The sequence below is a fragment of the Amblyomma mixtum genome, chromosome 6, assembly GCF_055824585.1.
Source record: "Amblyomma mixtum isolate Tamu chromosome 6, ASM5582458v1, whole genome shotgun sequence".
Classification (NCBI taxonomy): Eukaryota; Metazoa; Arthropoda; class Arachnida; order Ixodida; family Ixodidae; genus Amblyomma; species Amblyomma mixtum.
In genome coordinates, this window is record NC_143017.1 from 155,172,548 (window position 1) to 155,187,851 (window position 15,304).

General features: G+C 51.0%; 1 protein-coding gene across 1 annotated transcript; it reads left to right on the forward strand.

Annotated features, from left to right (window-relative positions):
• On the forward strand, positions 1-13,550 carry LOC149340896 ((3R)-3-hydroxyacyl-CoA dehydrogenase-like). Its single transcript, XM_089551357.1, has 3 exons — positions 1-163; positions 4,646-4,839; positions 13,134-13,550. Exons 1-3 carry the CDS (start codon positions 13-15, stop codon positions 13,548-13,550), a joined length of 762 nt encoding a protein of 253 aa, XP_089407483.1. The 5' UTR covers positions 1-12.
• The last annotated feature ends 1,754 nt before the right edge of the window (positions 13,551-15,304 follow it).

Sequence of the window (15,304 nt, forward strand, 5' to 3'; positions counted from 1 at the left end):
GCTGCAGCGGACATGGCCTTCAGCGGAAGACTGGCTCTGGTGACGGGCGGTGCCAGCGGCATTGGCGAGGCTGTGTGCCACGCCCTGGCGGAAGATGGCGCCACCGTGGTCGTCGCTGACAGGCAGCTTGAGGCTGCCAAAAAAGTGGCCCAGTCCTTGCCAGGTTAGTCGGTTATTATTGGCACTGGTCATAGCTATTGCTGCAGGTTAACTCAGTCACGGCCCGAAATTGTTAGCGGTGGTGGTGAAACAGAGCAATCGCAAGCTCATCTGAATGAGCTAGAATTTTTCTCTGTCAAAGCGTTGCGGCCATTCGAACCATGGCGTGTCGTTTTGTTATGAATGCGGTACCTCCTAGGCCTAGCGTCGGTGCGCATTTCTCTTATTTTTGTCGGAAGGCGCACTGGAAGTCTCTGCGGGCTACAGTGGTGTATTTTACTAAAGGGTATGTCCTAGATGCGAATGCATTGAGTGCCTTGTGCTGCTCTATAATAATAGTGGCTAACAAAAGCTATACGTAGAAGCGTTAGTCGAACCGATAGAAAACGAACCTTCCCAGTTTTTGTTATCTAGTTTGGAAGTGCGTGCTCATGGTATTGTCACATAAAGAAACTTTATGAAACAGTTTTGCAAGTGACTTACGTGACACCTTAGCCAGCACAAGCTTTATAACCAAGGGTTAGAAGGCCACGCACAGCCCTCTCCTAGCTCCCGTTTCATACTTTTGACCTCTACGTTGTGGTCATCCTTGGTTCTCGATGTACCTCCGCTACCTTCCGAGTTGATGTAATGGTCTTCACTTTAATCCCTTGTTATCCTAACGCATAACGCAGCATGATAGTCAAACAACTTTTCTTGGGGCTTTCTTTAGGATATTCATGGTGAACGGCTGATAGCACTCTTATGTTTAATTTCTTAGTGAAAAGAGCGCAAAATCGGCAAGGACAGAACAGGAAGAATGCACCACATGGGCGACTCGCAAATAATTTTTTTTTTATGCAAGAAGGGGACGTAAACGTATGCAGAGACAGACCACAGGATATAAAAAAACTGGCACCTGCGCAACGTACCTCATTACAATAGCAGAAAAGAAAAAAAGGAACAGTCGAGTTTGAGAAACAGAGAGAAAACTTTTTTGTGCGTCTAAGGCGGAGGTCATTGGGTCAGTAATAGGTGGGTTGAGGCTGCAGGTCGGCACGGTGTGGTGGGTGCACCCAACGCAAGAATGAGGCCTTGTCTGTCAAAGCGATTTCACCACTGTTTGTAATAGCGACCAAAGGGCGACTAATGCAGTAGCTGCTTGACTTCACAATATCTCTGCCACCAGTGCTTGAAAAGATTTAAAATGTTATCAGAGAAGGGAGCACCCTTATACTCATTGCAGTTCGCGGAAAGAGGAGAGCTTTTGTCAACTTCCATGGCATTAATGTGCTTTCTTCTTATACACTTCTTATTAGAACCTGCTGTTCTAACGCTTTATTTTATCGATTTCACTTTTCTTACGTTAGCCGTCGCAACAAGACACTTATACTGGAGCATTGAAGTACGCTTTATGTTGCACTTTGCTCTCCAACCTTTTCTTTTATCGCTTTCATTTCCTTTCGACACCCGTCCGAACAAGGCCACTCGTGTACATCCCACCTGCTAGCGTTATTTTTAACCTCTGAGACGTCCACTGCATGTAGCGGATTATGCTCACCTTCGTCGTAACTCTAATTTCTCAGCCACCAGAGCACTCATTATCGAAATGATAAACTTCTCACATGCACTTGAAAACACCGTACTGGAAAATCTGAAGGCGTGTAATTCCGCGGCCTGGTTTTGAAAGCTTAGCTCCTGAGTATGGATGCAGCTTAGTGAAAAGACAGGTCTGAAAGAAGAAGGAGGGACAGAATTCTTCACCGTTCATTACTGCGCGGAGCAAAAATCGAGCGGCGTTTTTTTTTTTTATGTGTAAAGACAGGTGCCAGAAAACATGAGCCGACAAAAAACTCATCAACTTCAAGTTCAAGAACTTGAAGTTGAGTTCTTGAACTTGAAGTGGAAGCATCAAAGCACACTATGATGTTGACAGCTTGTTACTGGTCAGGTGTGGTATATCAAATCCCTGCCTCCGGCGACCATGTCTATATCTGGCAGTATGGTCGCTGTAGAAATCATCGGCTCAGAGAACGAAAACACGAAAACAGAAAAGGACTCTCATCTTTCCGTTAACCAAATGAGTGTGAGTATGTTCTCATGTCTGATAACACCACTGATCTTAGAATGCAGCGGAACCCATCTATCAAGGAAGGGATTGAGGCCGTGCTTACTGCGAAATCAGTTCGCGACTGTATCAGTTGCCCCTCTGTAATTTTCATCAGTGGTGAAATCGTATCTTTAGGTGGGGCCTGATCCCGATCTCGTGATGTTTATTGTGCGTGCTTTGCCTTTTTTGTTCTTTGGACAAATCTAGACGTCTTCAATGAAGTTTTAATCACGAGTGGCGCGTATCCGATTTTTGCCTGTTTCGATCCTGTTACTTTCCGCGGTTTTCACCATGGAATCATACCGACTCACCCAACACTTCACATTAAATCTGCTTTCTTAGTTCTCCGACGTCAAGCCCCGGAGACACTACTGCCGGCATAAATCCGCTGCTGACTCGACCTACTCATAATGTCGGTTCATTAGTATACTTCAAAGGCACTTCGGTGGATATAATGCAGATACAGGTCTCGAAGTCAAATGCTCTAGTGTAACATTATAAAAAAAAACACTAAGTGCGACCATTAAACCGAGCGTATTTCCAAAGAAAATTAATGGCATTAATAAACGGCCTAAATAACAAAAACTTAGGGGTTATTATCCCTGTTGTGAGTTTAGCATTCACTTGCGTGCTGCGAAAACTCGATTACGAGCGTGGATTAATGAATGCGAATCGGGGCGGGCATACAACTCCGTTGGGCTGGTTGCAAAGATTGTCAACTAAAACACGCACTGGGTCCGGCAGCAGCTATGGCCATGCAGCGAGAAGTTGGAGACCCTGCTCAGAGAACTTGAAACCAGCCATGCAAACATGATACGCACTAGTCGACGTCAGCGCCGTAACAACGAACAAGAAGCATGGACATGCCGGTCACGACGATAAGTGCGAGCCTTTGTCTTCGAAGTGGTTGCGTCAACCAGTGCGCAAAAGACCTGTCAAATGCGCGCCAAAAATGGGTCACAAGCACGTCACAAGCACGTTAAAGGTGCTTCTGGCGTGCGCGTCAAAAATGGGTCACAAGCACGTCACAAGCACGTTCTTCTGGCGTGCTTGTGACCTACTTTTGGCGCGTTTGACAGATATGTTGAGAACTGTTTGACGCAACCACTTCGAAGACAAAGGCTCGAACTTATCGTCGTGACCGGCATGTCCATGCTTCTTGTTCGTTTTTACGCGTCGTTGCATCGCTCTACGCGCCTGTGCGTGGCAGCTCAGGATTATTGAACTTTTTTCCGTCCACTCCTCTTGTGCTTTGATGAGTGCTCTTTGAAACCTCACCAGCATTTGCTTTTTCAATATCACATCTATGTCAGACATTTTACCCGGTAGGCTGGGACTTTACCGAACGCTCGCTGACTTTGCATTCTGACTTCGTTTTCCTCCTACTCCCTTTCCGCCTTCATCATCTTAACCGCCCCACTACGAATGTCCTCCCGGCTCATTCACGGAAACCTGATAGCACTCATCAGTGGCCACACGTCTGCTTACAACAACTCATCCTTTCCCAACGAAATAGCACTCTGGAATTCACTGCCTAACGACATCGCCACATGCAGGGATCACAAAACATTCCTCGAGAAAATAAAAATTCATCGCATATAGATTTTGATCACTCCAGCGCACCTTGTAGCAAATACTGTTTAATCTGTCTTTCGAGAGTGTATATCATCTGCTGTTGAACCTTGACATGATTAGAGCACTTGTTATGTGAGTTTGTATGTTTGATTTTCTGTTTGTTATGCAAGTTCACATCGCCTTTCGCCGTTGCAAACCAATGCTTCCCCCTTATGTCATTCCTTCAGGCCTTTAAGGAAGCAATGAAATATTTATATCCCCTGAACCCTATCCCCAAGTGCAGAGTATACCAAACTGGTTTGTTGTTCTGGTTAATCTACCTGCCTTTCCTTCTCCTGCTTTTCCCCGTTGTTATTTCGTAGATGTGTGTTTTGTATTTTCATCCATAAAACCAAAGAGAAAGCATAAATCCCAATTAAGACCTTCATTTCCTGCTTACTGACCCGCCGCGGTGGCTCAGTGGTTACGGCGCTAGGCTGCTGACCCGAAAGACGCGGGTTCGATCCCGGCCGCGGCGGCTGAATTTCGATGGAGGCGAAATTCTAGAGACCCGTGTACTGTGCGTTGTCAGTGCACGTTAAAGAACCCCAGGTGGCCGAAATTTCCGGAGCCCTTCACTACGGCGTCCCTCATAGCCTGAGTCGTTTTGGGGCGTTAAACCTCCATAAACGAAACCAATTTCCGCTTACCAGGCGTGGAACTGAATTTAAAACGGAATCATGTGCCAAATGTAAGAGTTGTTTTTCCAGTTCAAGCTTTTTTCTAACCCCCTACTGTTGCATTTGCGCACACATGTTGACGGTGCCCCGGACTCTCGCATAGGAGACGTTCAGCATTTGGCCGAATACGTGGACGTCGGCGACTCTTCCTCCGTGCAGCAACTCTTCGCCGCCGTACGGAGCGCATCCCCATTGCCGCTCAGCATCGTCATCAACAGCGCCGGCATTCATCGAGCGGCGCCTATCGTAGACTGCCCAGATGAGACGTTCGACGATATCTTAAGAATAAACCTCAAGGTAAGAGTGAACGAATAATAATAGCCATAGTACGCCTGATACCTTGTCAATAGTGGCTGACGCTAGGTTTTACCTGTTGCCGTATCTACTCTTATAGGTCGCATATAGGGTGCTATACTTAGCGCATAGGTTGACCTGTTTATGTGTGTGTCTATATATATATATCCCACCGGCGGCATGTGGTTGTTTTTTCTTCTGCTTTTCTAATCAATTAGCTTTAAGCGATAACATATTCAATAATATTGTTACGGGGATGTTACGGCGGTAAGTCTGTGTTGGCGGCTGCTCTGAGATGGCCAGCACTCAGCTCAGACACCGAGGGCCCAGCTACCAACTGACAACGTCGTCGTCGTTCAGCGCACCGCCACTTCTTCGTTCACGGTTCATCGGTAACACTATCCCCCTCGGCTGAAGGCAACGTCCCGGTGCGTGTTAGGCGTGCGATGTCGATGGTGGGTGATAGGGCTTGAGGCGAGCTACATGAACGACGTCGGACTTCAGTGGAGCGGACGTCGACTTTGGGTGCAGCGGCGTGATTTCATACGTGACGTCGGTCACTGCCCGTAATACACGATAAGGACCTGTGTAGCGCGGCAGAAGTTTTTCACTTAACCCCACACGACGGGATGGGAGCCACAGCAAGACGAGAGATCCGGCAGGGTAGCGCACATCACGGTGCAGGCCATCGTAGCGGTGTTTTTGAGCCTCTTGGGAGGCGGAGAGCTTGTGACGAGCAACCTGGCGGGCGGCGTCTGCTCGGGCGATAGCGTCATGCGCATATGTAGTGACAGGGCCGGCTGTGGGCAGCAGAGTGTCGAAGGGCAGTAAGGGGTCTCGTCCAAAGAGAAGATAGAAGGGCGAGTAACCAGCGGTATCATGGCGCGACGAGTTGTAGGCGAAGGTGACAAAAGGCAAGCTTATGTCCCAGTCCCGGTGGTCGTCGGATACGTACATGGCGAGCATGTCTGTAAGCGTGCGGTTGAGACGCTCCGTTAGGCCGTTCGTCTGAGGATGATAAGCAGTGGTGAACTTGTGACGAACGGAGCACGAACGAAGGATTTCGTCAACAACTCGGGAGAGGAAGCAGCGGCCACGGTCGGTAAGGAGTTGACGGGGAGCGCCATGGTGTAATATGACGTCGTGCAGAAGGAAGTCAGCGACGTCAGTGGCGCAGCTGGTTGGTATGGCGCGAGTGATCACGTACCGCGTGGCATAATCGGTGGCGACGGCAATCCACTTGTTCCCCGAGGAGGACTCCGGGAAGGGCCCAAGTAAATCTAGCCCAACACGAGAAAACGGGTCGGTCGGGATGGGAATCGGCTGCAGGTGTCCAGACGGCAGGACAGCGGGCTTCTTTCGGCGCTGACAGACGTCGCAAGCGGCAACGTAGCGTTGGACGGAGCGGTACAGACCAGGCCAGAAGAAACGCCGGCGCACGCGGTCGTACGTACGGGAGACACCAAGATGACCAGCCGTAGGTGCGTCATGCAGTTGTTTGAGGATAGTGGAACGTAGGTGTCGGGGAACAACGAGCAAGTGCTCAGCGCCATCAGGTCGCATGTTGCGGCGGTACAGCGTGTTTCCGTCGAGCAAAAACCGGGCCAGAGAAGTGTCGCGCCGGTCGGTGCTGACGCGGTCGATGAGAGAGGTGAGGGCGGGATCCAAGCGCTGTTCGTCGGCAATGTGGGAGAGGTCGGAGATGGAGAGGACACAGGCATCCGACTCACAGTCTGTAGAAGGAGGATCGACGGGATAGCGTGACAGGCAGTCTGCATCTTGATGAAGGCGACCGGACTTGTGAACCACGGAAAAGGTGTATTCTTGCAATCGCAATGCCCACCGGCCAAGGCGGCCAGTAGGGTCCTTGAGAGAGGAGAGCCAGCACAGGGCGTGGTGGTCGCTGATAACAGTGAATGGGCGGCCAAACAAGTATGTGCGGAATTTTCCAATGGCCCAAACAAGAGCCAGGCACTCGCGTTCTGTGATAGAGTAATTCTTCTCGGCGGAAGAAAGAAGACGGCTGGCGTACGCAATCACGCAGTGCTGGCCGCGTTGTCGCTGAGCAAGGATGGCGCCAATTCCGTGACCACTGGCATCAGTGCGAAGTTCAGTCGGGGCAGACGGGTTGAAATGGGCCAATACAGGAGGGTTAGTGAGGACGGCGATAAGGCTGGAGAATGCAGTAGCCTGATCTGGGCCCCAGGAAAAAGGAACGCCTTTCTGCAACAGATTGGTGAGAGGGCGAGCGACGGCTGCGAAGTTCGGGACGAACCGGCGAAAGTAGGAACAGAGACCGATGAAGCTGCGGACATCGCTGGGCGAGCGGGGACAGGGAAAAGCACTGACGGCACGAACTTTATCAGGGTCAGGTTGTATGCCACTCGCATTCACCAAATGGCCGAGGACTTTGAGTTCGCGGCGGCCGAAAGTACATTTTTTTTAGTTGAGTTGAAGACCTGCGCGGCGGAAAAGTGCCAAGATGGACGAAAGGCGAAGCAGGTGGGTTTCAAAAGAGGGCGAGAAAACAATTACATCATCTAAGTAACAAAGACAGGTCGTCCATTTGAAGCCCCGGAGTAACGAATCCATCATCCGTTCAAATGTGGCAGGGGCGTTACAAAGGCCGAAGGGCATGACCTTAAATTGGTAAAGGCCATCAGGGGTGACGAAAGCTGTTTTCTCGCGGTCTCTTGCGTCAACAGAGATTTGCCAATACCCGCTACGAAGGTCGATGGAAGAAAAGTAGCGGGCGCCATGTAAACAGTCCAGGGCATCATCTATGCGCGGAAGGGGATAGACGTCTTTCTTCGTGACCTTGTTGAGATGACGATAGTCGACGCAAAACCGCCAAGTCTGGTCTTTCTTTTTCACGAGCACGACAGGAGATGCCCAAGGGCTGTTTGAAGGCTCGATGATATCGTTGGCCAACATCTTGTCCACCTCCCGCTGGATGACCTGGCGCTCTGGTAGCGACACACGATAAGGCCTCCGGTGTATAGGTCTTGCATCGCCGGTGTCAATGCGGTGAGTCACTACCGATGTTTGACCCAGAGGAGCAGAAGCGAAGTCAAAAATGTCGGTGTAGGACACCAAAAGGTTGTGAAGATCCTGTGCATGCTCGGGGCTCAGGTCAGAAGCAATCATCGCAGAAATGGATTGCGGAACGTTGGACGGGATGTCGGGCGCTTGAGAGACAGTAGAAGGCGGTCCAGGTGAGAGAGCAGTGACGGTACAGTCGGTGAGAGAAGACAAAGTAGCAAGCGATATGCCTGCAGGAAGAACTTGTGGTGACAAGCTGAAGTTGAGGACAGGGAGGTAGGTGCTATTCTTGGTGACGCTCACGATGAGGTGCGGAAGAACAACATTGCGAGAGAGAACGACATCGGCGAGTGGGCAGGCAAGATAATCCCCATCAGGAACCGCAGGAAATGGTGACATAGGCAGATAAACGGCAGAGTCAGGGGGCAGGCGAGCGTACTCGGTGGAGCGAAGGCGGGGCGTGGAGCTTGAGGGTGTGTCGGCTGAGCTGAGAGGCAGGTCCAATCGTAGAAGGCCGCTGGAGCAGTCGATAAGGGCAGAGTGAGCGGTTAGAAAGTCTAGACCAAGGATCACATTGTGAGGGCAGTGTTCGAGGACGGTGAACAAAACTGGGATGTTATGACCGGCAAGAGTGACACGGGCAGTGCACAAGCCAGTGACGGCAGCAGTGCTGCCATCGGCAACGCGAACGGTGGGCGAAGCGGCAGGGGTCTGAACTTTTTTGAGGCGACGGCACAAGGATGAGCTAAGAACCGAGACTTGGGCACCAGTGTCAATGAGGGCAGAAACAGGAACACCGTCCACAAAAACGTCGAGCAGATTACAGGGCGAAGGCTGGGTCAGTAGAGGATTTTCAGGTCGGGGCACCAATGCAGCATCACCTCCGGGAGCTGCACTGGCTAGTTTCCCGCGAAGCGGCCTGCAGAGGACGGTGAGTAACTGCGGTGCGGAAGAGGTGAGCGGGAACGGTGGGCTGTCGGAGAGGGAGAGCGGCTGGTTCTGCGAGGAGGCGGTGTGGACTCGGCGCTGGGTGGGTCATTCCGAGGCGTGAAGCGACGGGGTCCATAGTCATAACGGCGGTCGACGTAGGGCAAAGGTCGGGGAGGTGCGGACCAACGGCTGCGGCAGTGGCGAGAGATGTGGCCTACGCGCGAGCACGTAAAGCAGATCGGCCGGTCGTCAGGAGTACGCCACTCATCGGGATTGCGATACCTTGTGTAACTTGGGACGAAGGTGTTGCGGGCCGTAGCAGTAGCGACCACGGGAGAGATGGGGCTCGCACTCCGTGGTTCGACGGGACGATGGCTGGAGGGCATGCCCAAGTTGGCGACCTCCTGGCGGACGACAGCTTGAATAAGGGATATTGTGGCCAGGGTGTTGTCCGACAAGGGCGCGTTGGTCGTAACAGGAGCCAGGGCCTCCAGTTCACGGCGCACGATGCGAGTCACGTTGTCGGGGTTTGAAGGCTGCCTCAGTGTCGGCAGATCCTCGCACGTGGAACTGGCAGCGGTGTTAGGCAGGCGATCAAAGCGGTGTGCAATGCGCCGGTGCTTGGCCTGCTCGAAGCGTCGACACACCTGCAGAACGGAGTCAACCGTAGAGCAGTCCCGGCATAGAAGAAGGTGGAAGGCATCGTCGGCAATGCCTTTAAGAATGTGGCCTACCTTATCGTCCTCGGTCATGTTGGGATCGACCTTTCGGCACAGTGCCAAGACGTCTTGAATGTATGTAAACATTCTAAATTGATCAACACCACAAAATAGATAAATTAATAAAAAAAATCCCCTGTGCCCCTTGGTTTCTGTGGCGGTTGGCTTCTGTCACATATATATATATATATATATATATATATATATATATATATATATATATATATATATATATATATATATATATATATATATAGCGTTAGCACTAAAGCTCCCAATCTCAGACTTCGCCGATGCTTGTCTGTTCGAAGCCTCTGTCCGTGGCCTTGAGGTTCCTCGGGAAGTGCAACTTGGTTCTCACGAGCCCAACCGATCGACCGATGGCAGCAGCTGCCATAGTTGCGCATCGCTCAGCCGATGCGCGAATGCGCTAGGAGGTATGAGGATTCCCAGCGATCTATGAATGCAATGTAGAGAATGACCAATTCCGCTTATATGGGCATTAACCCATTAAGGCTATAGCGTCATACCCTTAAGGCGGAGCTTAAGTCTGATTTCGTTGGTATTTGCCTGAAGCCTGCTTGACCTTGAAAACCGAGCCTCGAACCGAATCCGATTTGAAAACTGAAGTGCTAGCGCACCTAATCCGCATTTGGCATAACAAAACTAAATCGTCCGCCATTGTTTTAAAATTACGCTGTCCAAACCAATACGCGAGTCAGGGCAAGATAAAGGTGCGTACGATATTATTTAAACATAAAGACTGCGCAACCAACATGACACAGAAAAGAAACGAACGGGAAAAGAAACAAACTGGTTTATTGCGCCAAGACCCGACGGACCGCTTGCGCAGACACAACATTGGTCAAGCTGCGTAAGGTTGGAGAACAGGTGGGCCGCATGGTCCGTCGGGTCTCCAACAAACGCGGAGGTCTACGAAGCACACATGCGTTGCGACTCGCACATGCTTTCGTTACGAGTCGAATACTCTATTCGACCCCCTACCTTCACTTACGCAAGCAGGACGAAGATGTCTTGGAGGTTACCCTCCGTAAGATCATCAAAAGGGCGCTCGACCTTCCGATCTCCACCTCCAACGCGAGGCTCCTCGCGCTGGGAGTGGTGAACACCATCGGGAGCTGCAAGAAGCGCACCTCACCAACCAATACACGCGTCTTGCCCGGACCGTGTCCGGTCGTCGCCTTTTGGACCGACTACACATTCAACACAACCATCACGCAGAGTAAAGGGTACGAGTGCCCGAAATCTGGAAATGCGCCATCCACGTTCGACCCCTTCCTACGAAAATGTCCAAAGAAGACCATAATGGCCGGCGGCAGGCGCGGGCGGATGCCCTCCGCCGCCATTATGGCAACAAACACGGTGTATTTTATACGGACTTGGGCGGCCCGCACCGCTCTAGGGGGGGATGGTACACGGCCGCGGTCATACACCAGCAAATACAGGTGAACGGGCTCACTTTCAAAGCTCCCAGCGCAACTCACGCTGAGGGGGTAGCTATCGCCCTGGCGGCCTCTCACCCTCAGGCGCAATATATCCTATCAGACTCGCAAGGAGCTTGTCGAAATTACGAGCTGGGTTGGGTCTTCCTCACAGCTTATCGAATACTTCGCAACGCGGCACGGGACCGAGATCCTACGCTCCGCTACTTAGTCTGGGCTCCGGGCCACCAAGGCCTGCCAGGTAACGAGGCTGCAGACGCAGCCGCCCGCGCGCACACTTCCCGGGCCCCTGGCGATGACCTTACCGATTCGGGTATGGACAACGAACCCCTTTTAAAATTTAAAGATATAGTCAATCACTACCAAGACTCTCACCGCAAGTACCTGACCCCCCTCAAGGGGCTGGGAAAAGCAGGTGAGCGTCTTCTGATAAGACTTTTTACAAATACATTGCTGTGCCCGGCAGTCATGAAACACTTTGACCCCTCCTTTTCTGGCCTCTGCCCATACTGTAAGGAGGTGGCTGACACCTACCATATGGTGTGGGCATGCCAGAAAAATCCTTCCCTCACCCCCCACCCCAACTTAACCCGATAGGACTGGGAGGCGGCCCTGCTCGGCTGCCACGACCTTCCGGCCCAACAGGCCATGGTCCGGCGTGCCCCAGCGGCGGCAGAGTCAAATGGGGTCCCGGAATAGGGACCCCACCTAGTAGTGTGAGGGGGGTGGCGCACTAGGGGCCACCTCCCAAACTACCTCTCTATGTGTAACTTGTAATAAATGATTTTCACCACCACCACCACCACCTCCTTTCCTCTTCGGGATTAACACGAGGGAGAAATCCACTCCTCTCGAACAAGGAGTTGTGTACACGTGACCAAAACCTGATGCTTTCGGGCACCGTCCGGGATGGGGGGCGTATTGCACGGCCTGCACAAAAGTTCCCCTGATTGGCAGTCATTTCTATTTGACAACTGTTTGCCAACGCCAACTATTTGCCGCTACTGGCGCATCCTATATCTTAACTGGTGCAGCGGTTAACCGATGTACCTCTGCTCGGGCAGGTAACTGTTACACACACAACCACCGGTAGGGTTTGTGAGACTCAGGTCGCTCTTCCCTAGCTCCCGTAAGGCTCATGCGCAGCACCACGGTGGGCAGGTACAGTCGGGGACAAAAGTCTCCGGACCACGTGCTCCTCAAACGAAGCTTATAGCTCTACTATCAGACAGCGGCTGAAGACCGCACTTGTGGAGATGAAAGAACAAAAATTTAACTTTTACCTCCACAAGTGTGGTCTCTAGCCGCCGACTAATAGCAGAGCTATCGGCTTCGTTACAGGAGCACGTGATCCGGAGACTTTTGTCTCCGACTGTACCTCTATCGATCAATCGGACCTCTATCGACCAATCATTAATTTAACTGCCGCACGCGCCACGGTGGGCAGTTTGTGCCCAATCCGTTAGGCATGTGGCCACCTGTCGTTAGAGGGGAGAGAAGTCGCGTGACCTCTCTAGACCAATCAGATAAATTAGTGACAGAGGAGCGGAAATTTTTTCTCAGACTACAACCTAAAAGTTATTGCATTAATAAATCCAGCGCCGAACAGACTCCGTTTCCCGGTACACTCGCTTACCATGCACTAGATATCTTCCTTGTTTTGAGGAGTAACTGATGCCCAACCGCAACTCCTCGGTCCTAGGTGCTTATTCAATATGGGCGTATGAAGATTTCCAGGCCGTAAATAAGCAGCGAATGATGGGAAAATCAGATGTTTATCTACACTGGTTGATCATATTCACGCCACTAAGCATTAACCAAAGAGCGTACGTCCTCTACGTTGTCAGTATTGTTTCCTTGCTGTGTATAAAATGCTGTTTCACGACAACGCTTTTGTTCTCTTGAAACACACCCTTGCATGAAGCATGCCATTAAGACACCGTACGTAAGTTCAGAATAAATGAGGCCAAACCACCGATTTGCGGTAGCGATAGAAGGCCTACGCTGTGCTAGAGCATATATATGCGCCGTGATCGACGTGTGCCTATTTTAGTTCACCATAATGTTAACCCAATTGAAAATCTTACAACTTTCCATGACAGTGCATCGCATATAAGTGCCATCCGTTGGCTTGTTTCTTTAGGGGACCTTCCTGGTGACCCGGGCCGCCGGGCGAGAAATGCTACGTTCCGGCAAGGCCCTACCCGCAGGTGGCGCAGCCATCGTCAACATCTCCAGCATCGCGGGCAAGAGTGGTTGGTCAAACGCCGGGGCATACGCAGCTTCCAAGGCCGGAGTCATAGCCCTCACCAAGACGGTGGCGCAGGAACTGGCGCACTGCGGCATCCGCTGCAACGCCGTGCTGCCGGGCTGGACAGAGACACCCATGACGCAGGCTACGAGAGACGAGTACAGGGCCATGATGGTTTCTATGACGCCGCTCCAGCGATCGGCCCAGCCGCGCGAGATCGCCGAAGCAGTCAAATTCCTCTGCCTGCCCACCACCAGTTCCTTCGTCACCGGTGCCGTTATGGAGGTCAGCGGTGGACTATGCATGTGATCGCGTTGGGACTCGTAACATTACCTTTGTAATTCTCAACTCCTCACGACGAGTTTGGCTCCATGCTGTGAGACCCTCTATGGAGAAGTTGCCAGTTTTGCTCTCAGGGACCGAACTCACCGCAGCAAATGCTGCGTGCGTCCGGAGACTTCCAGTTGATGTGAGTCTAGTTTAATCGCTTCCGTTTTTAACAAAACAAAGCTTGCTGCTCAGCAAAGGGCTGGACTCGCACACTCAGGGTACCATGATAACAGACGTCGCATCTAGACTTGCCCTTGTGTGCGCCAGAGCAGAACTGATATCGTAAGCGTGGACGTCACATATCTCGCCCAATATTCTACCTGCTTTATGGACTCCACAGTTTCATCTAACGAACCGTATTCCGAGGATCTACCCAAGAGCTCTCATGGCTACTCATGGTCCGCCTTGCCGAGGTGTACTTAACTAGGGGAAGCGACTCACCGCAGTATGTGTTCAATAAACATCTGCTTTCTCATTTGCTTTCGGCTACAGATAAGCATCAAAAAGAAGAACAGCCTTTGGCCTTCTATCTTTTTGCCACATCATGAAACACCCAGCCAGTCTGTTTATTCTTCTTAGAAAGAGACTTGGGAGCACAACACGCACAAATAAAAATTCTACACAGACCTAGCTGAACACCGTATTAGGCAGTTAAGCATAAATCAGAGGTCGTCTGACACGTTTGGAGGAGTGATTGGTAAATATAAAACCGGCGATGCTGAAAAATGTCAAAGAACAATTCATAGACAACTACACCCATTAAAAGGGGTTTTTAATCAGCTAGTTGGCTGATAATTCCTTAGAAATAACTTAATAAAACCAAGAGCAAAACGCACGAAGACTGTGTGCGCCTAGGTTATCCCGTCGCAAAAGTTGACCTGGCGCTGCAAGCATTCAAAGGTGCAGTTCACTGCAATCAAGTTGACTTTAAGGCGAAAGTAGCAATATTCAGTGTCTGTTCAGCAGGTTTCCAGTAAGAAGCAGATGCGAAACCGTCGAAGTATGCGAAACAGACTCCGACATATTAATCGCGCTAAAATACATGCAAAGGACAGCGAGCTGAAACACACAGGACAGGCGCTAGAAAGTAACCTCAGACGCTGCTCACAGGAAACAGTTGCGGCGGCGCAATTAGAAGTTGAGCGAAGAACCATAATACCCTCCATCCGGTTTATTTTGGCATACTGACTGTAAAACATTTTATCCGTTGGAAAGAGCTTGGTATCAAGAGGTCGCGTTAAGCGGTCGAGAGTACATAGCCCTTGACGACTTTGTCACGTTGGCTGCCTGTCTCCTAAGTGCAAGCCTCGTATTAGCTGCAGGCAGGGTGTCGAACCGGAACCGAACCTGAACCCGAAACCGGAACCGAACCCGAATTTTTGCCCGGAACTGGAACCGAACCGAACCGAAATTTTTTTCGCCATCTTGGAACTGAACCCGAACCGGAACGATTCAAAGGAACCGTTCCGAACCGGTTCGGGACTCGGTTCAGCCGCCCATTTTGTGCAACACGGCATACTTGTTTTTCTTTTTTTGAGAACAAATGGCATATGCCAGGGCTTATGGTTATGGTTTATGGGGTTTAACGTCCCAAAGCGACTAAGGCTATGAGAGACGCCGCAGTGGAGGGCTCCGGAAATTTCGACCACCTGGGGTTCTTTAACGTGCACTGACATCGCACAGTAGATTTACCCAGCGAAAGCTGTCGGCGCTATAGAGTGCGATATTGGCAT